General features: G+C 39.4%; 1 protein-coding gene across 1 annotated transcript; it reads left to right on the forward strand.

The window, feature by feature from the left end:
• The first annotated feature begins 4,764 nt into the window (after nucleotides 1–4,764).
• On the forward strand, nucleotides 4,765–18,623 carry SLC38A2 (solute carrier family 38 member 2). Its single transcript, XM_063074743.1, has 16 exons — nucleotides 4,765–5,059; nucleotides 6,146–6,343; nucleotides 6,655–6,736; nucleotides 6,885–7,000; nucleotides 9,793–9,866; nucleotides 9,968–10,060; nucleotides 10,206–10,287; nucleotides 11,569–11,651; nucleotides 12,070–12,128; nucleotides 12,214–12,381; nucleotides 12,799–12,878; nucleotides 12,980–13,080; nucleotides 13,679–13,803; nucleotides 14,166–14,310; nucleotides 14,419–14,516; nucleotides 15,630–18,623. The coding sequence occupies exons 2-16, from the start codon at nucleotides 6,228–6,230 to the stop codon at nucleotides 15,726–15,728; spliced, it is 1,521 nt and encodes a 506-aa protein (XP_062930813.1). The 5' UTR covers nucleotides 4,765–5,059; nucleotides 6,146–6,227; the 3' UTR covers nucleotides 15,729–18,623.
• Nucleotides 18,624–19,849: the final 1,226 nt, after the last annotated feature.

The raw sequence follows: 19,849 nt of genomic DNA on the forward strand, positions 1-19,849 counted from the left end.
GCCATACAAATATACAGGCAAGGAGATTTCTAGGCAGAAGGGACAGAAGCGCAAAGCCCTGGAAAGGGAATAACTTAGTGTGTCTTAGGAACAAAAGGAAAATCAGTGTGGCTAGTACATAGTGAAAAAGGAGAAAAGGTGGTAGGAGATGAGGTTGAGGAGGTAGGAAGGGCACAACCAGGTAAGACCATGTTAAGTGAGGAATATGGATTTCATTCTGATTGCAATTAGAAGTCACTGGAGGGCTTTAAGTAAGGGAAATGATTTATCCCTTTAAGCAAGAGATTTGATTTATGGTCTGAGATCATCTTTCCGATTGCAGGGTGCAGAGTAGACTGTGAGCACCAAGAATGGAAGCCCACACATGAGTAAGGCTGTGATCCAGGAGAGAGGTGATGGTTGCTCAGACTAGCACCAGAGCAGGGGAAATGGTGAGAAGTGGCAGGATTCTGAATACATTTGGAGGTAGAGCCCTCAAAACTTGCTGATGAATTGGATATTTGAGGAAAAGGAGGACTCAAGATGACTCCCTGGTTTGGGGCCTGAGTTCTCTCATGAATCATGCAGTTTTACTCTTCTAGATTGGAAAGAGTAGAAAAGGAACAGTTTTGATAGGAAAATCAAAAGTTCCACTTTCGCCAGTAGGGGATGAGATCTATGCTCTTTAGACATATTATAGTTTCTCCAGGTTCTAGAGAAACTCAAAACTAGTTACTCCTGTACTTATTCACTTAGTAAAAATGTATTATCAGGCACCGTTTTAGGTGCTGGAGCTAGCAGTGATCAAAACAGATTAAATCCCTGCCCTCGTGGGCTTATATTATAGTGAGGGAGACAGACAATAAACAAGTAAATAAGTAAATGTATTTAACACAATTTCAGGTGGTAAAAGATACTGTAAAGAATATAAAGAAAAAATGTATTTAAATCACGCATGTGTTAAAAAAGTACCTTTTTTTTTTTACAAGTGACTGTGCTGAGTGTGACTAGCCAGTCAGAGTCTACCCTGGAAAGACACTAACAAAAATCTAGTACATAGACAACACAAAAAGAAGCATCACAAAAAGATATTTATGAATAACTAAGTTGAAAGCAGAATGAGATCAGTTTCGAACAGGTCATCAAATAAAGAAGAGCGAATGAAAGTTGTGGTATTTAAACCGGGCTTCAAAGGAAAGATAGAATTTAGATATATAGTAATAGAAGGGAAGAGGAGGTGTGAAGAACATTCCAAGCAGTGGGAATGGTTTAAATGGAAAATGGTTTATACTGAGAACACTGAGGAATACATCTTGGCAAAAGCGTACCGCACATAAAGAGGAATGTATTAGTTATCTATTGCTGGGTAATAAACTGTGCCAAAATTTAGTGGCTTAAAACCATAAATATTTATTACTACTTATTATTGTGGGTCAGAACTCCAGGCTGGGCTTGCCTGGGTCCTCTGGCTAAAATAAAATATTAGCTGGGACTGCAGTCATCTCAAGGTTCAACCAGGCAGGATCTGCTACCAAGTTTACTCATGTGACTGTTGGCAGGCCTCAGGTCCTTCCTGGTTGTTACCAGAGACATCAGTTTCTTGCCACAAGTGCCTCTCTGTAGGATGGTTCACAAGATAGCAGCTGGCTTCCCTTAAAGCAAATCAGGGAGAGAACAAGAGAAAGCCAGCAAGAGAGAGCAAGACGGAAGCCACGGTCTTTTTGTAACCTAGTCTCAGAAGTGGCATGTCATCACTTTTGCGGAATAGAAATGCATCATTAGACCCCGCCCGTACTCAAGGAGAGGGGATAACAAATAGGTGTGAATACTGGGAGATAGGATTTATTGGGGGCCATTTTAGAAACTGCCTACCACAAGGAATAATAAGAGATAAGTTTGGAAATATAGGTTGGGCCACATCAAAGAAAGCCATGGAAGCCAACCAAAGAATGAAACCATTCAGTTGAAAATAGAGGGTAGAGAGAAGCAAATTTAACGTTTAAGCCCACTATAGGCAAATTGAAATGTTGGATAAACAGAATTTTGAGGGTTATCCTAAAGACCAGCTGTTTAACAAGTTGAAAAGGGTTAACTAGTTACAGCCTCCAGGAAACAAAACCACTCTGTTTTATCAGGTAATAAATGGTCAAATAATTCTCCAAAAAGAGCTATCTACCCTCACTAAAAAGTTATAATAACCTGCCTTGACAATGCATTGCTGAAAATGCAGAATTGACAACTGTTTGTGACTTTTTCTGTCTTAGAATAGGCTGTTTCACTTTCAGTAGCTTTCAAAGTTCTTTGACCTCCAACACACAGCAAGAAATACATTTTACATCACAACTCAATACACATTTATACATAATCAAAATAAAAGATTTACTAAATAAGACATAATATTACTATATAAGGCATACTGATCTTTTTAAAAATTCTATTCTGTTCTATTGCATTAAAAAAAATAAAAGTGCTGGTAATAATCCACTAAATTCATCACTATCCACTACTTGGTCCCATTCTGCAGTTTGAAAAATACTGTTCTTCTAGAACATTAGCTTAGAAATCAAACAAAATTGTAGCACTTTGACCAACAGGCGTTTAATGATATAGTTGGCCAGAAATCAGGTGAGGGCACTGTGTCTCATGCACTCTAGCCAAAGCATAACAGCAAAAACCCAAAGCACATTAGTCCTTAGTTGGAAGACACTTGAGTCAGATTGGCCATTGAAAAACATGAATCAAACTGGCAATGGAAAATGGAAGTTTCAACCCCTCCTTTTCTCTTTTGTCATTTACTGTTCAGGCTCTGATCACAGAGATCAGATCAAGATTACAGCGCCCCTAGTACACACACACACACTCTCTCAATTTTACAGGTATTGTGCTTCTTTCAAATATGTGTTGCAATACAAACCACCAAAAAGTCCAAAGGACAAGAGGTGTAATTGTGAGTGCTACTTGACAGCCATAACCACTGACCCAGAGTGCTTCCTCACCACCTCTGACTGGGCAGAGGAATGACCGTAGATTCACCTGGAATGAAAAAGTGGTTTAAAACCTTTTGATTTTTATCAGTTGAAACCCGATATAAAGGAACTTCCTGGGACTCCTCTCTAAACCACCACTAAGATTGTTTTTCTGACAAGAAAAGTTGATTGTTGTTACCAGGGACTGTATGTGGAAGGAAGATAATCAAATTTTTAGGCCCTGATTGTGTGTCAAATTCCAAACCTGCCCTCGGGGAGTTCACAATCTCCTTGGGTAGACAAGACTACAGACAAATTTGAACAATTTTGAGTACAAGACAGCATAGGTTTAAAAAAAGTCCTGCACCACATGGTTTAGAAAATAGTACCTGCAAAAAGAGGTTTGAGAAGGGAGAGATTAAGAAAGGCAGAGGGAGGCTTTCCTGAGGCTCAGTGAGTAAGTCTTGAGTGACGATGGCATTTGAGGGGGTAAGGGGAGGTTAGGCACTAAGCAGGAAAGACTATTGTTTAACTGAGACTGGTGCGACCAGAGTAGAAGGGTTGGAGTGGAGAGCACAGAAGTGTAAAGGAGAAATCAGGACCTCTCCTGTCAGTCATGAACACTGGTGCAGCACCGAATCCTCACGTGCCACGGAAATAGGCAGTTGTACAGATTTCCTCAGGAAAACATTGAAAGCAAAAACTGTGATCACACCCAACCCTTTCCTCTGTGCCCTGCCCAATCTATTCCACGTCCCCAAAAGGAAGAGAGCAGTAGGTCAAAGTCGTTTGTTTATTCATTCATTCAACTAACATTTCTCTCTCCCGAAGGGTCTTTGTTTCCCGCAAGGGAAGGACTCTTGCCTTTCCGGCAGCACCAAATATTCCACAGCGAAGGGGCGCCCTAGTAACCGTGCTCAGCAAGACCACATCGCCACCGAAGGAAAGGGCCAGGCCCAGGAGAAAGCATCTCAGACGGGCATTCCAAGGAAGGCAGAGCCTTTGTAAATGCAGGGAAAGGGAGGCGAAGAGGGAAAGAAGAGCTTTCAAATTGGTGGGTGGGGATGGTGGATGAGTGCGATGTGTTGGCAAAGGGAAAACTGGGGACTCCTAAACGGCCTCCGGAGAGCCAGACCCCCAATCGGGCCTTCCTTCCTTTCAAGGAGTCTGGCTTGCTGGTCCGAACGTAACTTTTTCCCTAGTAGGGTTTTCCATGCGTACAGAAAGGCTATCCCCAAACGGAGCTCCCAAACGACCTAATCAGGCTAGTTCTGAAGAGTGAAAGCAGGTCTAGGTGGAAAAGAAAGAACGAGAACAGAAACCACCAGGACAACGTTGCTGCCTTGGCCCAAGTTTGCGAGAGAAAACCCTAATATAAATCACAAAAATAAGTCAGGAAAGGGTTTGGTGGACGGGATGTGTCCCCAAAAAGCCTTGATGTGTTCCCCAAAAGCAGAGACTGCTGGTGACTGGCACCGAAGGGAACTGCAAAGAGACGGCTCCTCAATCGCGTGTGTTGGACACCAATCGGGGCTGAAATGAATAGGCATCGGGAGGCATGGGGGGGTGGGTCTTTCCAGCCTCTCTAGGAAGCTGGAGAGAGTGGGCTCAGCCTTTGCTGGAGGGTCCGGGGCGCCGGCGGGCGAGGCGGGGCCGCCCGAGTGGGCCGCGGGAGAAGGGGTGCGGGGGGTGCGGAGAGACGGGGCCGGGGGCGGGGCCGGCCGGGGCGGACCCAGGTGGTGTTGATACACAAAGAGAAGGCACCCGGGCGGCCGCGTCGCCCCGCCCACTGACGCGGCCGCCCGGTGCCGCTATAACCCGCTGCTGGCAAAAGCTGCTCCAGAGCCTTGCGACGCCGCAGCCCCGGAATTCCTTCCCCACACCGCCGCTGGCACCCCGACCACGCGTTCCCGAACACTCGCGCCTTTTCCTTGACACGGCGGACGCCGGGGGATTGAGGCGGCAATTTGCCATTTCCTCTTAAAATTTTGTTCTGCCTGTTGTGGGATTTTTTGGGTTTTTTGCTTGTTTCTTACAATTTTTGTTTGACTGAAACAACCCCATTGAAGACGTTTGCGTGAGGTTTCCGGGGCATAGGAGCGGAGACCACCGAGGTAAGGCGCGCGGGGGGCGTCTGTGCAGAGGGCGCGGGGCCCGGACAGGAGTGGGGGAGGGGTCGCGGCGGGAAGGCCACCGCGGGGCCCGTTTCCTCCCGTGGCGGGCGTTTTCGGTTGTCGGGGCCCGCCTTCGACCCCGGCCGGCCGTACGGGGGTGGCAGCCCCGTGGGGCTTGCGGGGGAGGGGACACGGAGCCGCATCTTCCCGTTAGGGGGAGGGGAGCCAGCCCGGCCCGCGGCTCCGCTGCGGCAAGTCTTGTGACAGACTTGCTTTAATAAAAAAATTAAGTCCAGGGGGCTAGGAATCTGGGGGTGGCGGAGGTGGCTTCGGCTTTTATTAAAAGAGGCCAGGATTGGGAAGAGGGGCCGGGAACGTTTGACAATCGACGATCGATATTGCATCAGTTTCCTTTCCGGGCATAGGAGGGGCCGGCCGGCGAAGCACTGGCGAGCCAAATGCCTGTGGACGGGTGTGCTCGAGGGCACCGGCGTGCGCGGGTAAACAAGCCCTCCTCGGCGCCCCCGCGCCCGGGGCCAGGCGTTCGCCCCTTCTGGGCTGGAGAGGGATATGTCAGCCCTTTCCGCTTCCTTCAGGCGGAATGCTATCTGCCGCAGAGGCTTTTTCCCCTCTGGGGGCGCCGGGCAGTGAAGGACGGATTCCGCGACACTGCTGTTCCGAATGCTAGAGTGAGCTGTGTGCCTAGGCTGCATAGACACTAGCCAGTGCCTGGGCGGGATGTGTGTCCTGCGTCTTGTGCACGAGCAGAGCGGCTGGGGAAAAGCAAAACAGACCCCCCCAGCCCCCTCCGCTCCGACTCAGGACAATGGAGAGGGTGAAACTCTGAAATCCGCTGGAGAAGGGGCCGCGGCGGGCGCAGCGCCGCGATGGGATCATCTTTGTTCTCGCGGCTCCGCCGTCTGTACTTTTCCGCCCCTCGGCGCGCCCCCGCCCCTCGCGCTCGGCTGGTACTTTTCCACTCGCCTGGCCGGGGATGAATCAGCCGAGTTGCGCCTCCCGGCGGCGTCACGTGACCGCGGCAGGCGGGCGGGCTCTGCAATCCTGACGCCGCCTCTACCTTCACAGGCAGCCGCGCAGGCCGGTGTACCCCCAAGGACAAAAGGATCCCAGAGCTGCTCGCCGCACCCGATTCCTGCCGGTGCTCAGTATGAAGAAAACCGAAATGGGAAGGTTCAGTATTTCCCCGGATGAGGACAGCAGCAGCTACAGTTCCAACAGCGACTTCAACTACTCCTACCCCACCAAGCAAGCTGCTCTGAAAAGGTGGGAGAAGTTGTGCACTTTAAAAAAAAAAAAAGTTGGAACAGAGTACCTAGGATTCTGCTTCCGTTGCTTAATTTACTGTAACATTGGGAAAGAGTGCGTGATCTCCGAATGAATATGCGGTTGTCTTATTAGAGTGGCAGTATCTCGTGTGAAAGTTGACTCCTGGTTAATATTTGTACATTTACGTAACGGTGTTGTGACAAGTACTACGGGGGGGGGGGCTACTTTATATTAAAGCAATCTGGTTTATTATTGTCTGTATATTTCTTAGTACAATTTACAATTATATATGCATATGTTTTTTGCAGCCACTATGCAGATGTAGATCCTGAAAACCAGAACTTTTTACTTGAATCGAATTTGGGGAAGAAGAAATATGAAACAGACTTTGTAAGTCAAAAATAATTATTTGTTTGTCTGTGGCTTTAAGGAGTAAAAGAATAGTATTACTTTTAGATGTCAAATCTAACTTGCCCAAAGCTGGTTTTCTCCTTTTAATTATTGTTATATGTTTGGTTATCGTTTTCCCTCTATGTAGCATCCAGGTACTACTTCCTTTGGAATGTCAGTATTTAATCTGAGCAATGCGATTGTGGGCAGTGGAATCCTTGGGCTTTCTTATGCCATGGCTAATACTGGAATTGCTCTTTTTATGTAAGTATGTGTAAGTAGTGAGTCTGCCACGCAGGGCAGTTAATATGACGGTAAAACATATATTTTGGCTCCAGAAACTGAGTTTAAAGTTGAAGTAGTCGACTTAAAAGTAGAAATTCTTTGCTTAAAATTAAAAGTATAAGGAACTTCAATTCTCTTCATTCTACTACAGGTAGAAAAAAATAGGACAACACTTAAAACAGACAAAGCCAGAAGTCTTTTAAGTCAATGGGAATAAAGTTGTAGCAGATGTTGGATATTAAAAAAAAGAATTATTGATGAATCCAGAGTAGCTACAAATTTTGTTCTGGCAAAATCAGAAGCCAAAAATATTAATAAGCATAGTGTCTTTAAATTAGTTTGGTAAATTGACAAAGTCTCCCCAAAGACCTGTGACCCCTTACATGCATAAGAAAAAGAATTATTCTAAATTATAAGGTGTGGTGGTATTTACCTGGCCTGGAACATGTTTGTTTTCAGACAAGTGAGTCATAATTTTCTTGACGCTGAAAAGCAGTACATGTGTTTTTTTTAATGTTTGTTTTTTCCAGCTGCTTGATTGCCACATGCTGTGGCAAAAAAATATTTTAATAAGTACCTTCTTTTAAATGTTTTTCCCCCTAATTGCCCAGATAGAATTAGTTACTCCTGTCCTTTCCAGCATAAATACCTGGGTAGAATATTGGAAGTACAGAAGACTTTGGAGCAGTGGTTCTTAACCATTTGGGGGTTATTGACCCTTGGAGAATATGGTGGAAAAAATACGGACCTTATTTCCAGAAAAAGCACAAAACAAAAATACATGCAAGTTTAAACATGTGTTTTTCAATGATGTTTGTCATAGCTGTTAAGTTTAAGTACATATGGACTCTTGGTGAAGGTAATTTCTGTGGAGGGTGTGTAACTTAATACCTTTTTTGTACAGATGAGGAAACCACACATGCATAGCATGGAATAGCCGCTTTGTTTTAGTTAGCTGACTGGTGCCTTCTACTCAAGTTATTTTCTCCAGCATGATAGAATGTGCATGAAAAGAAAAGCAGACCTTTGCAAAGTTCTGCTTTGTGAAATTCCACACTAAAGTTAAGCCTGGCTTTGAGTACTAGAAGGACTCAGTCTGGCTTGCTTCGTTAGAATGAGGCTTTTTGAGACCTCTTATTAAGCTGAAGGTCCAGGAATTTAAATAGAAAAGACACCAGAATTTCAAAGTTTTTAGTGGGGAACTTGAATGGCATCGCTGTTAAGTATTTGAAACCCTTCCTAGCTCTTGGTATAAAGACTGTAGGCAATTTTAAAATGTTGCCATTGTGGTTATAGTGCAGAATTTAAATGAGAAAGTGGCACCTCCATTTCATTAGTAAAGGCAAAATATTGATGATACCCTTGCACTTTTGGAATTACTTGTACTTTAATAGGTGATTATTTGTTTGATTAACTGTTTCAGTAGATGGCTAAATAATAATGAGGATTGTTACAGTGAGTTTTTTCATCAGTACTTCCATTATACTTAGAAATATAGACGTAAATGGTCCAAAAGCCGCATGGGTGTCATGGTCTGCTCAAACAACTCTGTAGGTAACCTTAAATAGAATTAATCTTGAGGTTGAAAGTGAACTCAAAGATTATGAAGTCCATTTCTCCCGCATTGTCATTTTTGTGTAAGACATGGGAGGACTTAATTGTTTTTAATTAAATCAACAGTTTCTCCAGCTAGAAGTGAGGTTCATGATGTCCCCTCAGATTAGACCCCTTAAGACTTCTGGCATTAGAAAGGTAGCTTTAATGCCACTTCCTGCATTTAATAGACATCAGTTTGTTTACCAGCACCTTAAATGGTTCTGTGTACAGTTTGTCCATACAGAGTCAAAAACCGTGTGACTCTCGTTCGCAGTGTTTTTTATGTGTTTCTTTGATTTCTTTATTCGTTTTAAAAAAACAATCCCTATTTTTCTTGGCTTACCTGGGTAGAAGGAAAGTGAAGCTGGAACGAGAGAGAATCCATACCCTAAAGGAAAACCAAGTGACATTACGGTCCCTTTTGTCATTCTCTGTTCTTTTTTTTTTTTTTTTTCCCAATCCAAGTGAAAGGTTCAAGGGAGAAAACAGTCAGTCTGATAGGCTGCTTGTTCTAGCACAGGCATTGTTTAACTTTCTGACAATACTGAGCCTGTATTCCTTACTCTGGGGTGCAGTGTAAGTAGTTGCTTCTCTGATTTGTACCGAGTTGTTACTAAAGATTGTAGTGCCTGACACTTAAACTGTTAGTAGCATTTCCCCCTTCCCATTCCTCTCCTTATCTATACAGTCCATTGTGGTCTCAAGACTTTTCCTGAACCTATCTCAAGTGAATTTCTTAAGAACCTTCTGTGGGCAGGGTTTAGTGGCAGATAGTGTCGACATTTTACAGTTGAAGGGAACTATGAAGACGCAAGTGGCAAGCATACATTTGATTATTATGGTGCCAGAATCAAAATACAACCACCACTCTCATAACTCCACCACTGGGAAGTTGGGCTTTCTAGTATCTCCTGCTATGTTTGGCTCAGTGGAACATCCTTGCTCTTGACCAATACTGTAGAAACTATCACCTGAGGCATGGTGCAAGTTTTTAGTGCCAGGCGAGGGACAATGTTGACACTCCAGGTAGCAGGAGAGGGAACACCAGTTCTTGAGTGCATTTTGGCACAAAAGGACAAATTCCATATCTAATGTTGTTTAACCAACTAAAAAGAGTTGTCTTTAAATATAGCCATGCTTGTTTATAACCCTGTGTCTTTTCCTTTTCTCATCAGAATTCTGTTGATATTTGTGTCAATATTTTCCCTGTATTCTGTTCATCTCCTTTTGAAGACTGCCAATGAAGGAGGTATGGTAGCATTCTTGACTCTTCTAAAACAATGTGTACCTATCATGATTTTCTCCTTTTATAAAGTACCTGCTTCATGCTTCTGTGTTCTTAAATTGTAGGGTCTTTATTATATGAACAGCTGGGATATAAGGCATTTGGATTGGTTGGAAAGCTTGCAGCTTCTGGATCAATTACAATGCAGAACATTGGAGGTAAGAGGTGTTTTTGTTTTTTTTTTTTTACAGGTGATTTGGATAGGCTTTTTGCTCATTGTGTAGCACAGAGTAGAGACATGTGAGTTTTAGTGTCACATGCCACATTTTGCACTTGTAATGGTATAATTTTGTTTTCCTCCAGCTATGTCAAGCTACCTCTTCATAGTGAAATATGAGTTACCTTTGGTGATCCAGGCATTAATGAACATTGAAGATACAACTGGGTAGGTGCTAAGTAAGGTTACTCATAAGAAACAATTATAGTCTACATTTTATTGAAGTTGGATACAGAATGATTATCAATAAATTTTCCATAAATGTTTCTGTTGAAACTGACAAAGAAGTCCCCTATAAACTGATTTAAACTTCTGAGAATGAAAGGCGAAAGACAGTGGCTAGCCCTATAACACTGCATATCTGATTTCTAATCTGTGTGCATAAACAGGTTTTCTGGAATTTGCGTTCTTCTCTCTTCATATTCACACTTAAGAAGTTACAGCTATTGAACATATACCCCAACCTAAGTTAGGACTGAAAATTTGAATTACATTGAGAATCAATCGCTGTCAGACTTTTATACATTTGAAATTCTTAAAGCTTTATCTGTTTAATACAGGCTACCAGAAAACATAGAAACTTTATTCTTCTAGCAAAGTTATCATCCCAGTGGACTAAGAGGTTTTTCCCTAAAGTAAACACGGGGAGGGATAATTTATTTCATGACTTTCATGCAGCACATGACCTCAAAATAGGGAGTTGTGGCTATCTCTGGTGTGGCTTTAGGAATTTAGTTTAATAAACTGATCTTTAAATATTATTTTTCTGTGGGGTCCTTAAAGCTAAAGTGAGTGAATTGGAATTCACAATTAGAATAAGTTCAGAAGGGATCTCTTGGATATTTTCAGAGTCAAGGTGGGTCAAGGTGTCATACATACTCTGACAACCTGGAATAAGTCCTGGTTTGGGGATTGAGTTTTGTATTTTTTGATTCTGCTCATGCATTTTATCTAAGTATAAAAATATTTCCTTGTTGAAATGCTTAATAAGTTTTGCTAACAAATGCCTGGGGAAAAAAACACCTTGTTTTAAAATTTCTTTATTTCCAGCATTAGAAATCACAAGCTTAAAGGTATAACAAAGTTGGTGGACAATTTTTCTAAAAGTACTTAAAGATAAGATTACTGGCTTAACAAAGCAGCTTTGTGTTCCCTGTTTTAGTATCAAGCCTTTAAGAAGCATTTTATGTTATGAATCAGCTGGCAGTCTTCCCAGAGCAAACAGTTGGACAGTAGTTACACTGTTCCATACACCATTTCTAAGTTGAGTGAATATTCATCTAGCACACAAAGTTAAAAAGTTATTCTTGTCTTGAATAAGAGATGCTTTTTCCAAACCTTTTTTTTTTAATGGTATTTCTATAAAATGAGTCCTGTTAGAAGATATTTATATTATTCTGAGGATATTTGTGATTGGTGTTGACCTTATTTCTCTCTTCTTTAATTTAGATTGTGGTATCTGAACGGTGACTATTTGGTTCTCCTGGTGTCATTGGTGCTCATTCTTCCTTTGTCGCTGCTGAGAAATTTAGGTGAGCAAACCTGTCTCTAAAGAGAACCTCTTCTCAGCTAGTTAGCTTTCTCTTAATAGAAATTAATGAGAGCTCAAAAGCCCTAAAAACATTGGGAGTTGCAGCGTTGCAACACCTGCAGTTCCTTCAAAATCCTAGCAGGATATGATAGCTACCAAGGGGCCACAATATTTTGTGGACATTTATAATATCTTGTGCTTTGTAAGTAATACAAAATGGTGGTTTTTTTTCCGTTATTATTTTCGTTTTGACGAGTATAATTTTGTATCAGTATGTAAGAATTAGAAACTTAATACTGTATGCACACTTTAGTGCCTAAAATCTTCACAACAGAATCGAGTTATTCAGTGGAGAAAATACAGTCGTTCTAAACTCATTTCGTTAAACTAATAATGATTTTACTTTTCCCCTCTTATAGGATATTTGGGATATACCAGTGGCCTTTCCTTATTGTGTATGATGTTCTTTCTGATTGTGGTAGGTATAATTTTTCTTTAGAAAATATTTTTCATAAGCCCTGTGACGTTACTCAGTCTAACAAATGCAAATAATATATTTTCAGGTGATTTGCAAGAAATTTCAGATTCCTTGTCCTGTGGAAGTGGCTTTGATAATTAATGAAACAGTAAACAGCACCTTAACACAACCAAGAGCTTTTGCATCTGCTGGGGAATTTAACATGACTGATGGTCACTCTTGCACGCCACGTTACTTTATCTTCAACTCACAGGTAATTAAATATAAATATAATCTTTATTTTCTCAAAGGAAGATTTTAGGGAAGAAAAGAGGGAAACTGTTCACTGGAAATTGAAAAATAACTCATGGTAAAGGGAGGAGGCATAATAGATGCTTTTTAGAATATGTGTGATTAGCTAGTGATTGAGGCATGTAAAGACAGTGTTAGTTTACATCTTAAAATAGATTGAGAAATGAAATAATATGGTATCAATAGTTGACATTCAGAAGTTAGGATATTGATCACACTTGAACAGATTAGAAGAATGAAGGCTAATTATGCAAAGAAACTATTTATTTTAGACTGATTATAAGATTAGTTCTAAAAACTACAAGCTGTAGAATTGTGACAACACTTGAGTTAGTTCCATCAGGATATTAAGTAGATTTTTACTTTTTTTTTTTTTCAGACTGTGTATGCTGTGCCAATTCTGACCTTTTCATTTGTCTGTCATCCTGCTGTTCTTCCCATCTATGAAGAGTTAAAAGGGTGAGTACTTTGTTTTTATATAAATTTATTGGGAAAATGTTAGACTACTGCTATAACTAGTGCTAAAATATATATTTGCATTTTCTTTTGAATTTACATAGCCGCAGCCGTAGAAGAATGATGAATGTGTCCAAGATTTCATTTTTTGCTATGTTTCTCATGTATCTGCTGGCTGCCCTCTTTGGATACCTGACATTTTATGGTAAATAATGCCTAGTTTACCAAAAAAAAACAATAAACACTTATTGAAATGAAATTGATGCTTTTCTGTGTATAGTTCCATCACTTTAAAAATACAGTCTGTTGTGGTATATTTTATATTTTGTGATGAGAAATTGAATTTAGACCTTAGAATTTCCTGTACAGTATTAGTAATTTCTAAATCCACACTTAAAAACATACCATTAATCATTTGGTGACATGTTTGTATGATGTGCTTGCCTCTGAATTCATTCTGCCTGTCTCATCTCCCATTACCTTCAAACTGTATAAAACACACACTCAGTTTAAGCCAAACTGTGGGATTTAGCTGTTTTAACTCCTGTTGTTTTTAATGGGGGTCATGTGGCTAAATCTCTTCTTGGTATTTAGAAAAATTTTCCTTCAATGTTATTTTAATTGCATTAACCATTAATTCCAAATTAATCTTATTAGCCTCTTAGTTTGTAGTCTTTCTGTGAGTAGCTAATAACTTTGGTGCAAATTTCACTGTAATTAGATTTTCTTTTTGATCTCCAGGGAAAATGGCACACTTAAAGGTTTTGTTGTTGTTGTTGTTGTTGTTTTGTCTTTCTCCATAGAACACGTTGAGTCAGAATTGCTTCATACCTACTCTGCTGTCGTGGGAACTGATGTTCTTCTGCTCATTGTCCGTTTGGCTGTGTTAATGGCTGTCACCCTGACAGTACCAGTAGTTATTTTCCCAGTAAGTAATCACCAGCCCTGCTTTCAGTGTGTATGAGTTTTTAAACATGTGAAGATTTGTGAGATTTTCATCTTCTGGGAATAGGGAGACACTGCTAGAGCAATACCAAATTGGTGGTGGTTTTGAAGGGGATTTTTTGATACCTTGTGGGTTTTCAAAACATGGGGCATTTTTTAATAATTGAAGATACAGGATGATCTTTATGCGTTCAGATCTTTAGGAAACAGCAGCAGAGGAGGGGCCACAATTTTACTTTAGAAATAATTGCTGTTTTAGATACATTCCCTACTACTTGGGAATTCATTCATTAATTAAAGCTGGATTTTTGAAATTGTTTATTTATTTATTTATTTATTTTGCAGATCCGGAGTTCCATAACTCACTTGTTGTGTGCAGCAAAAGATTTCAGTTGGTGGCGTCATAGTCTCATTACAGTGTCTCTCTTGGGATTTACCAATTTGCTTGTCATCTTTGTCCCAACTATTAGGGATATCTTTGGTTTTATTGGTAAGTTTTAGAAAAAGTATGAAAGTTGATTCAAATACCAGGAATTTTATTAAAACATTAATAAGTGATTTATTGAATTCTCAAGAAATGGTAAATGTTCTTTTACAGGTGCATCCGCAGCTGCTATGTTGATTTTCATTCTTCCATCTGCCTTCTATATCAAGTTAGTGAAGAAAGAACCTATGAAATCTGTACAAAAGATTGGGGTGAGTGCAAGATTATGACTATGGAAGTCGTAGTAACCTTTTAATGTTAGAAATTCTCCCAGCTGATTTTAATTTTAGTCTCTTAGCTGTCATTTGTTGTAGTTTCACTTTTAAGTTTCTAGAAAACATTTCTGTAATGGTGTATTTTACAGATGGAAGATTGGAGAGTGGAGGGGAGGTGAAAGATAGTTTGCCATTTAATAAAATACTTAAGTTAATTGCTAGAACGTTACTAGATACTTTAGAGGGAGGAATAGAAATAAAGAGCGAAGCAAAGACACTGACCCAGCTTTTAATATTTATTATACTGCCTACTGTGTGACAGGCACTTAAATGGGCATTGAGTATATAGAAGAGGAAAGAGTGGGGTGTTTAGTTGAATAAGACTGACCATCTTCAAAGCCAAGCTCTGGGGGGCCTTCTGTCTGTAGCGTTCACTATTATGTACTTACTCTAAAGTACAACTGGTTACAAAGAGTATGATATGCTAACCACAAACAGCATGGTTCTGGTACCAGACTCTTGGTGGAGATATTTAGGAAACACTTCTTTTCAGTTGTTATTTTCCACTACCATTATGTTCTGATTAAGGTACTAGAATTGTTTATAAACCATTAATTTATCTTCTTTTACTGAAAATTACATAGTGGCAGTAATTGAAGGGAGTAGGATTATAAGTAAACTTACTAATGTCTCTGAGAAAGACCTCTGGCTTTGTCTCAGGCTGCATTTTAGCATAACTTGGATTTGATTTCATGACTTAGTTTTTACTCTGAAACCCAGTTTTTACTCAAAAAACCCAGTCCAGCTCTATATGAAGCAGTTTTATTCAGAAAGGAAATTCCCTTTTCATTTAAGAGAAAGGAATGAAAAAATGTGAAAGTTCTGAAGACTTAAAAAGAGTACAGTTCTTTTGAACTATAGATAACTCCTTGATCACTTAAAGCAGTTTCTATTTAGCGAGGTAAAACTGTAATTCTGTAGAATGTTATAGAATAAATGTAACTTTAATAATTATAAGTCCCTTTTGAAAAGAAAGAGAAATGTTTAGCATATATTTTTTTTGTTTGCTTATCAGTTTTCTCTGTGCTTTTCTCTGTGTGCTCATTGCAGGCTATGTTCTTCCTGTTAAGTGGGATAGTGGTGATGACCGGAAGCATGGCTTTGATTGTTTTGGATTGGGTACACAATGCCCCTGGAGGTGGCCATTAACTGGCACCACTCAAACTCCAATAGTCCATCTGATGCCAGTGTTGAGTCAACTCTCAATGACTATGAAATTTCACCTACACTTCCTTTGAAGTGCAGATTCCTCGCTGGTTCTTCTGAGTGCAGAATAAGTGAACTCTTCTTTTTTTTTTTTTTTTTTTTTTTAAAGAAACTTATCTGTATGTTAGAAATGGATATGACAACAAAACCACGAGTCTCGGGTTAGGGGAAGTGACGATTTTATTCCATTCCAGAGAATGGACGAACTCTTAACTTTTATCAGGCCACATGTTTGGCTGTGTCATTGTTTAACTTGGATATTTTATGATTTTACTTGAATGTGCCTAATGGAACCATTCGATGTGAGAAACAATTCTTAATTTACAGCAAAGTATTGAAATAGCCATTGAGAAAAACAGAATTATTTTTTGTACCAAAAATAATTAAAGACCTCAGAGGCAGCACTATTTTACTTTTAAGAAATGCTTTTTTTGAACTTTATCCAGAAATGGTTGTCAGTAAATTCCATAAAATAATTTCATTGATATTTAAAAATGAATATTAATATTACAAAATAATTTGCCTTTTGTAGGCATAAAAAGCCAAATACTTTTTACCCAAAATAATTTTTAGAGAAAATGATGTAATGAAAAATTGTACCATGAATTAGCATAGTTTTTTCCATTTCAACCTCAACATTACTTAAAGGATAATTGATTATTACTATAACAAATCAGATGAACTCTGTTACTTTTCTTCTCTGTTCCCAAATAATTTGGTTCATTCAGACTGAAATATTTATGTTTTCAACCTATTACATTGGAAGATAATGCAGATGTTTCTGTGGGAAATAAAATAACTAATTTTGAGGTACCAAATAGTGCAATTGGGTAAAACAGGGTTTATTCGGTTGCATCTGTCTCCAGAGTTGTATTGACAGCTCTGGGTCTTTTTTTGGGCCAGCCCTTTTTTGAGATTGCTTCCAGCAGTTGAAAATGGGCATTTGATGGCAACAGGCCAAAACTGTTTTATCCAGAGAGTACAACTTTTCAAAATGCTCATCTACTGGAAGTGTGAATTACTTGACAATTATATGGCTTAGTTGTGTTCATGTTTTGTCTACAATAGAGACAGGTTACGCCGATATTTGGTATAATACAAGTTCTGTTCATATAGGCCACTGGGTTACTCATGCAGTAAGCTTTTAAACTCATTTGCACTGGATTGTCATCTCATTCTTGTACAATGTAGAATTATTTGTTTACATCCAACAAATGGTTAGCTAGGAACAACAGTGCAAACTGAGTGTAAGTAGTTGTTTTGGTCCAACTGCATGTTCATCCTTCCATTTCAATCCCAGTTAGGAGTGAAAACATTACTTTGAAACTTGGCTTTAAGAGCACATTTATTGTACGTTACAGTGTATGGTGAATATATTATTAAATAATGTGGTACTTTGCTCATCAGGCATAATGTCTAAAATCTAATATACATAATTCCATTAAGTGGTTGAGGGAAGCAAATAATGGAATCATCAATTGGTCATCTGGCTGTAAGGTTTTCTCTTGAACTAAACATTTTTAGTTTTGGGCAAGGACCAGAAATGTGGCAGACATGGTTTATGTTACGCATTCTTGTATTATATGTGACTAAATTTACAGACAAGATACGTTGTAACTAAAGACCGTTATGGAACTGGAAGACGTCTTGTAGTGCTACATTGGGTGAAACCAATGGTCCACTTTTCTTTGTTTCTACGAAGATAAAATAATTGAGGACCATCTAGAAATTAAACGGCAGTGAGAAGATGAATTCTACAGCACTGCTTTCATTTAATTGGACATGGGCACTCCATTCGAATCCAGAACCTCACCTCTAGTTCAGACCAAGAATTGGCACTTCCACTTGAGTTCCTGGAAAGAGTTGCTGATTTTGTATCTAAGACCTGCCGGGGAACAACACCAAGTAAAAAGTTGTTTTCTACAGTTTTTACATCCTTTCACATGGGAAGAAATAGCAATGGCACCAAGGAAGGAATGGAAAAAAAGAATCCTCATAGCAAATCAATGTGGGGAGGCTCCTCCAATCCTCTTTGGTGGTTTGAGGTTCAAAATCAACTGCCTTGGGTAAATTTCAATGCATGATTTTCTTGGAGCTATCTTGTCTGCCTTGAGGTTCCTAAATGGTGAATTCCCATTAATGAGCAGTCTTCAGTATTAAAACCACTGTCTTGTCACTTCATTTTGCATTACTGTCTTCCGTGGATGTTTCAGTTATAACTGTAATGTTATTTATAGAACAACATTAATCCATTAAAGCTAACCTATTTTTCAATATTTATGATAATCTATGTACATATATTGTCTGTTCATATGTATTTGTAAATAGGTTGTATATACTGTCAGGTTTGGGTTTTGGGTTCACGTGTATATATTCCTGTAACTTAACTGCATTTTGAATTCACATTATGTATCTATAAAAATTGTACCCAATAGTACCTGTACAGAATTTGATATTTAAAAATTGGCAAATTGTGTACAAATACTGAAGAAACACTTGTTTAAATTGTATTTGCAATAACTGGTTGGGTATCAAATTTTTTCATGAAAACTTGGTATAAGTTCAGATCTCTTATTTAAATTTTAAGGTCTAAATTTTCAAAATGCAGTAGTAATCAAAATGTGATCTATGTAATGAAATCAAATGTGATCCAGTGTCATGAAAGAACTTTGAAAACCTGAGTGTGTTTAACTTTGTGTATATAGTATAAATATCCCCACTGTACTGTTAGAGGCCAACAATTCCAGTATGGTTTGTTGGCAAAGAGTGCTACACCGTTTCAATGAAACTATGTACGTTTGTGTTAACTGAACTAAATAAATACATGCTTAATCCTGAGTAGTGGTGTTTTCTTTGAGGTAGTGAGATAAGCATTGTCTGGTGTATTTTAAGTACAATGCCTAGCACTTAGTAGGTGTCCATATGTTAGTGATTATAATGATAAAGGAAAAATGATCAGAAAAAGTTTTTTAATTTAACTTCCTAAAGATTCTAAATTTACAAAGTGGAAAGGAATGAAGTCTTGTTGAGGATTTGGAGGGAAGTTGCTAAAAGTTATCTGAAGGACCCTGCCCTGCTGAAGGGACTAAATAGGCCAGTAGTGCATCAGAATTCACTGGAGAGCTTCTTAAAAATGTGGCTTTCTGAAGCACTTGCCTAAATAGTCTGCTTAGCTCTGGCTGGAGTGCAGTCTAGTCCAGGATCTGATTTTGTGTTTTCAGAAAGCTACCCAGGTGATTCTGGTGCACAGCTACAATTGAGCACTGAAAAAGGGCTGGGGAAAAAGTCGGGTTAGTTCAGCTTCAATGTACATCATGTAACAGCATAGTTTACCTGAGTGACACTAGAAGTGAGGGTTACTAAGATACACAGGATAGATAAGGCCTACTGGTAACCTTAGAAGGTTGGGGCTTGTAGCATGAAATAACCAAAACTGGACCAAAAAAAAAAAAAAGATACCTCAGGACAGCAAGTGTGCTTGGAAGTGGTTCCAAAGGCAGGAAACCTTACTGTGAGAAACTAATACCCAGTTACTAATTACGGTCAAATGAAAAGAATCCTTTGTGATTAGGAAATGCAGCAGAATTTGCAACAAATCTGAATTGAAGAAAAAGGACTTGTGGAATTTTCACAAGCTAACCGGACACCTACGTGTATGTGCAACTAATGTAGCCATGGGAAAGATGGCGGGATTATGTATCAGACCAATGGGTTCTAGCAATCTGTACACTTTGATTATGCTTTAAAAAAAAAAAAAATCGCCAAGATAATTTATTAATCTACAATTAGAAATATATTTGGTGGGTAGGTCCATTCAAGATGAAAATATAGTACTCTAACCAGTTAGCCAGCTAATTCCAAGAGGTTTCCATTAAGCCTGAGGAATATTCTAGAAACGTTTCTAAATAATCAGCTGCTTGTCTTGACTTGGAAATACCCTTACCTAGAGAGTTGGTTTAGTTAAGTTCCTGGTAACAAAGAAAATCCATTTAAATTAGCTTAAGCAAAATTGGTAGATGGAGAAAACTTGTTAGAAGGAGATTGCCTCAGAGAATTAAACAGAA

Source organism: Cynocephalus volans, chromosome 12, assembly GCF_027409185.1.
Source record: "Cynocephalus volans isolate mCynVol1 chromosome 12, mCynVol1.pri, whole genome shotgun sequence".
Classification (NCBI taxonomy): Eukaryota; Metazoa; Chordata; class Mammalia; order Dermoptera; family Cynocephalidae; genus Cynocephalus; species Cynocephalus volans.

Excerpts from the sequence above, each read along its gene's own strand:
- SLC38A2 (XM_063074743.1), top strand. The coding sequence starts at position 6,228 with ATGAAGAAAACCGAAATGGGAAGGTTCAGTATTTCCCCGGATGAGGAC. Across the intron at positions 6,344-6,654 it reads AAGCAAGCTGCTCTGAAAAG|CCACTATGCAGATGTAGATC; the intron begins GTGGGAGAAGTT and ends TGTTTTTTGCAG. Across the intron at positions 13,804-14,165 it reads TACCAGTAGTTATTTTCCCA|ATCCGGAGTTCCATAACTCA; the intron begins GTAAGTAATCAC and ends TTTATTTTGCAG.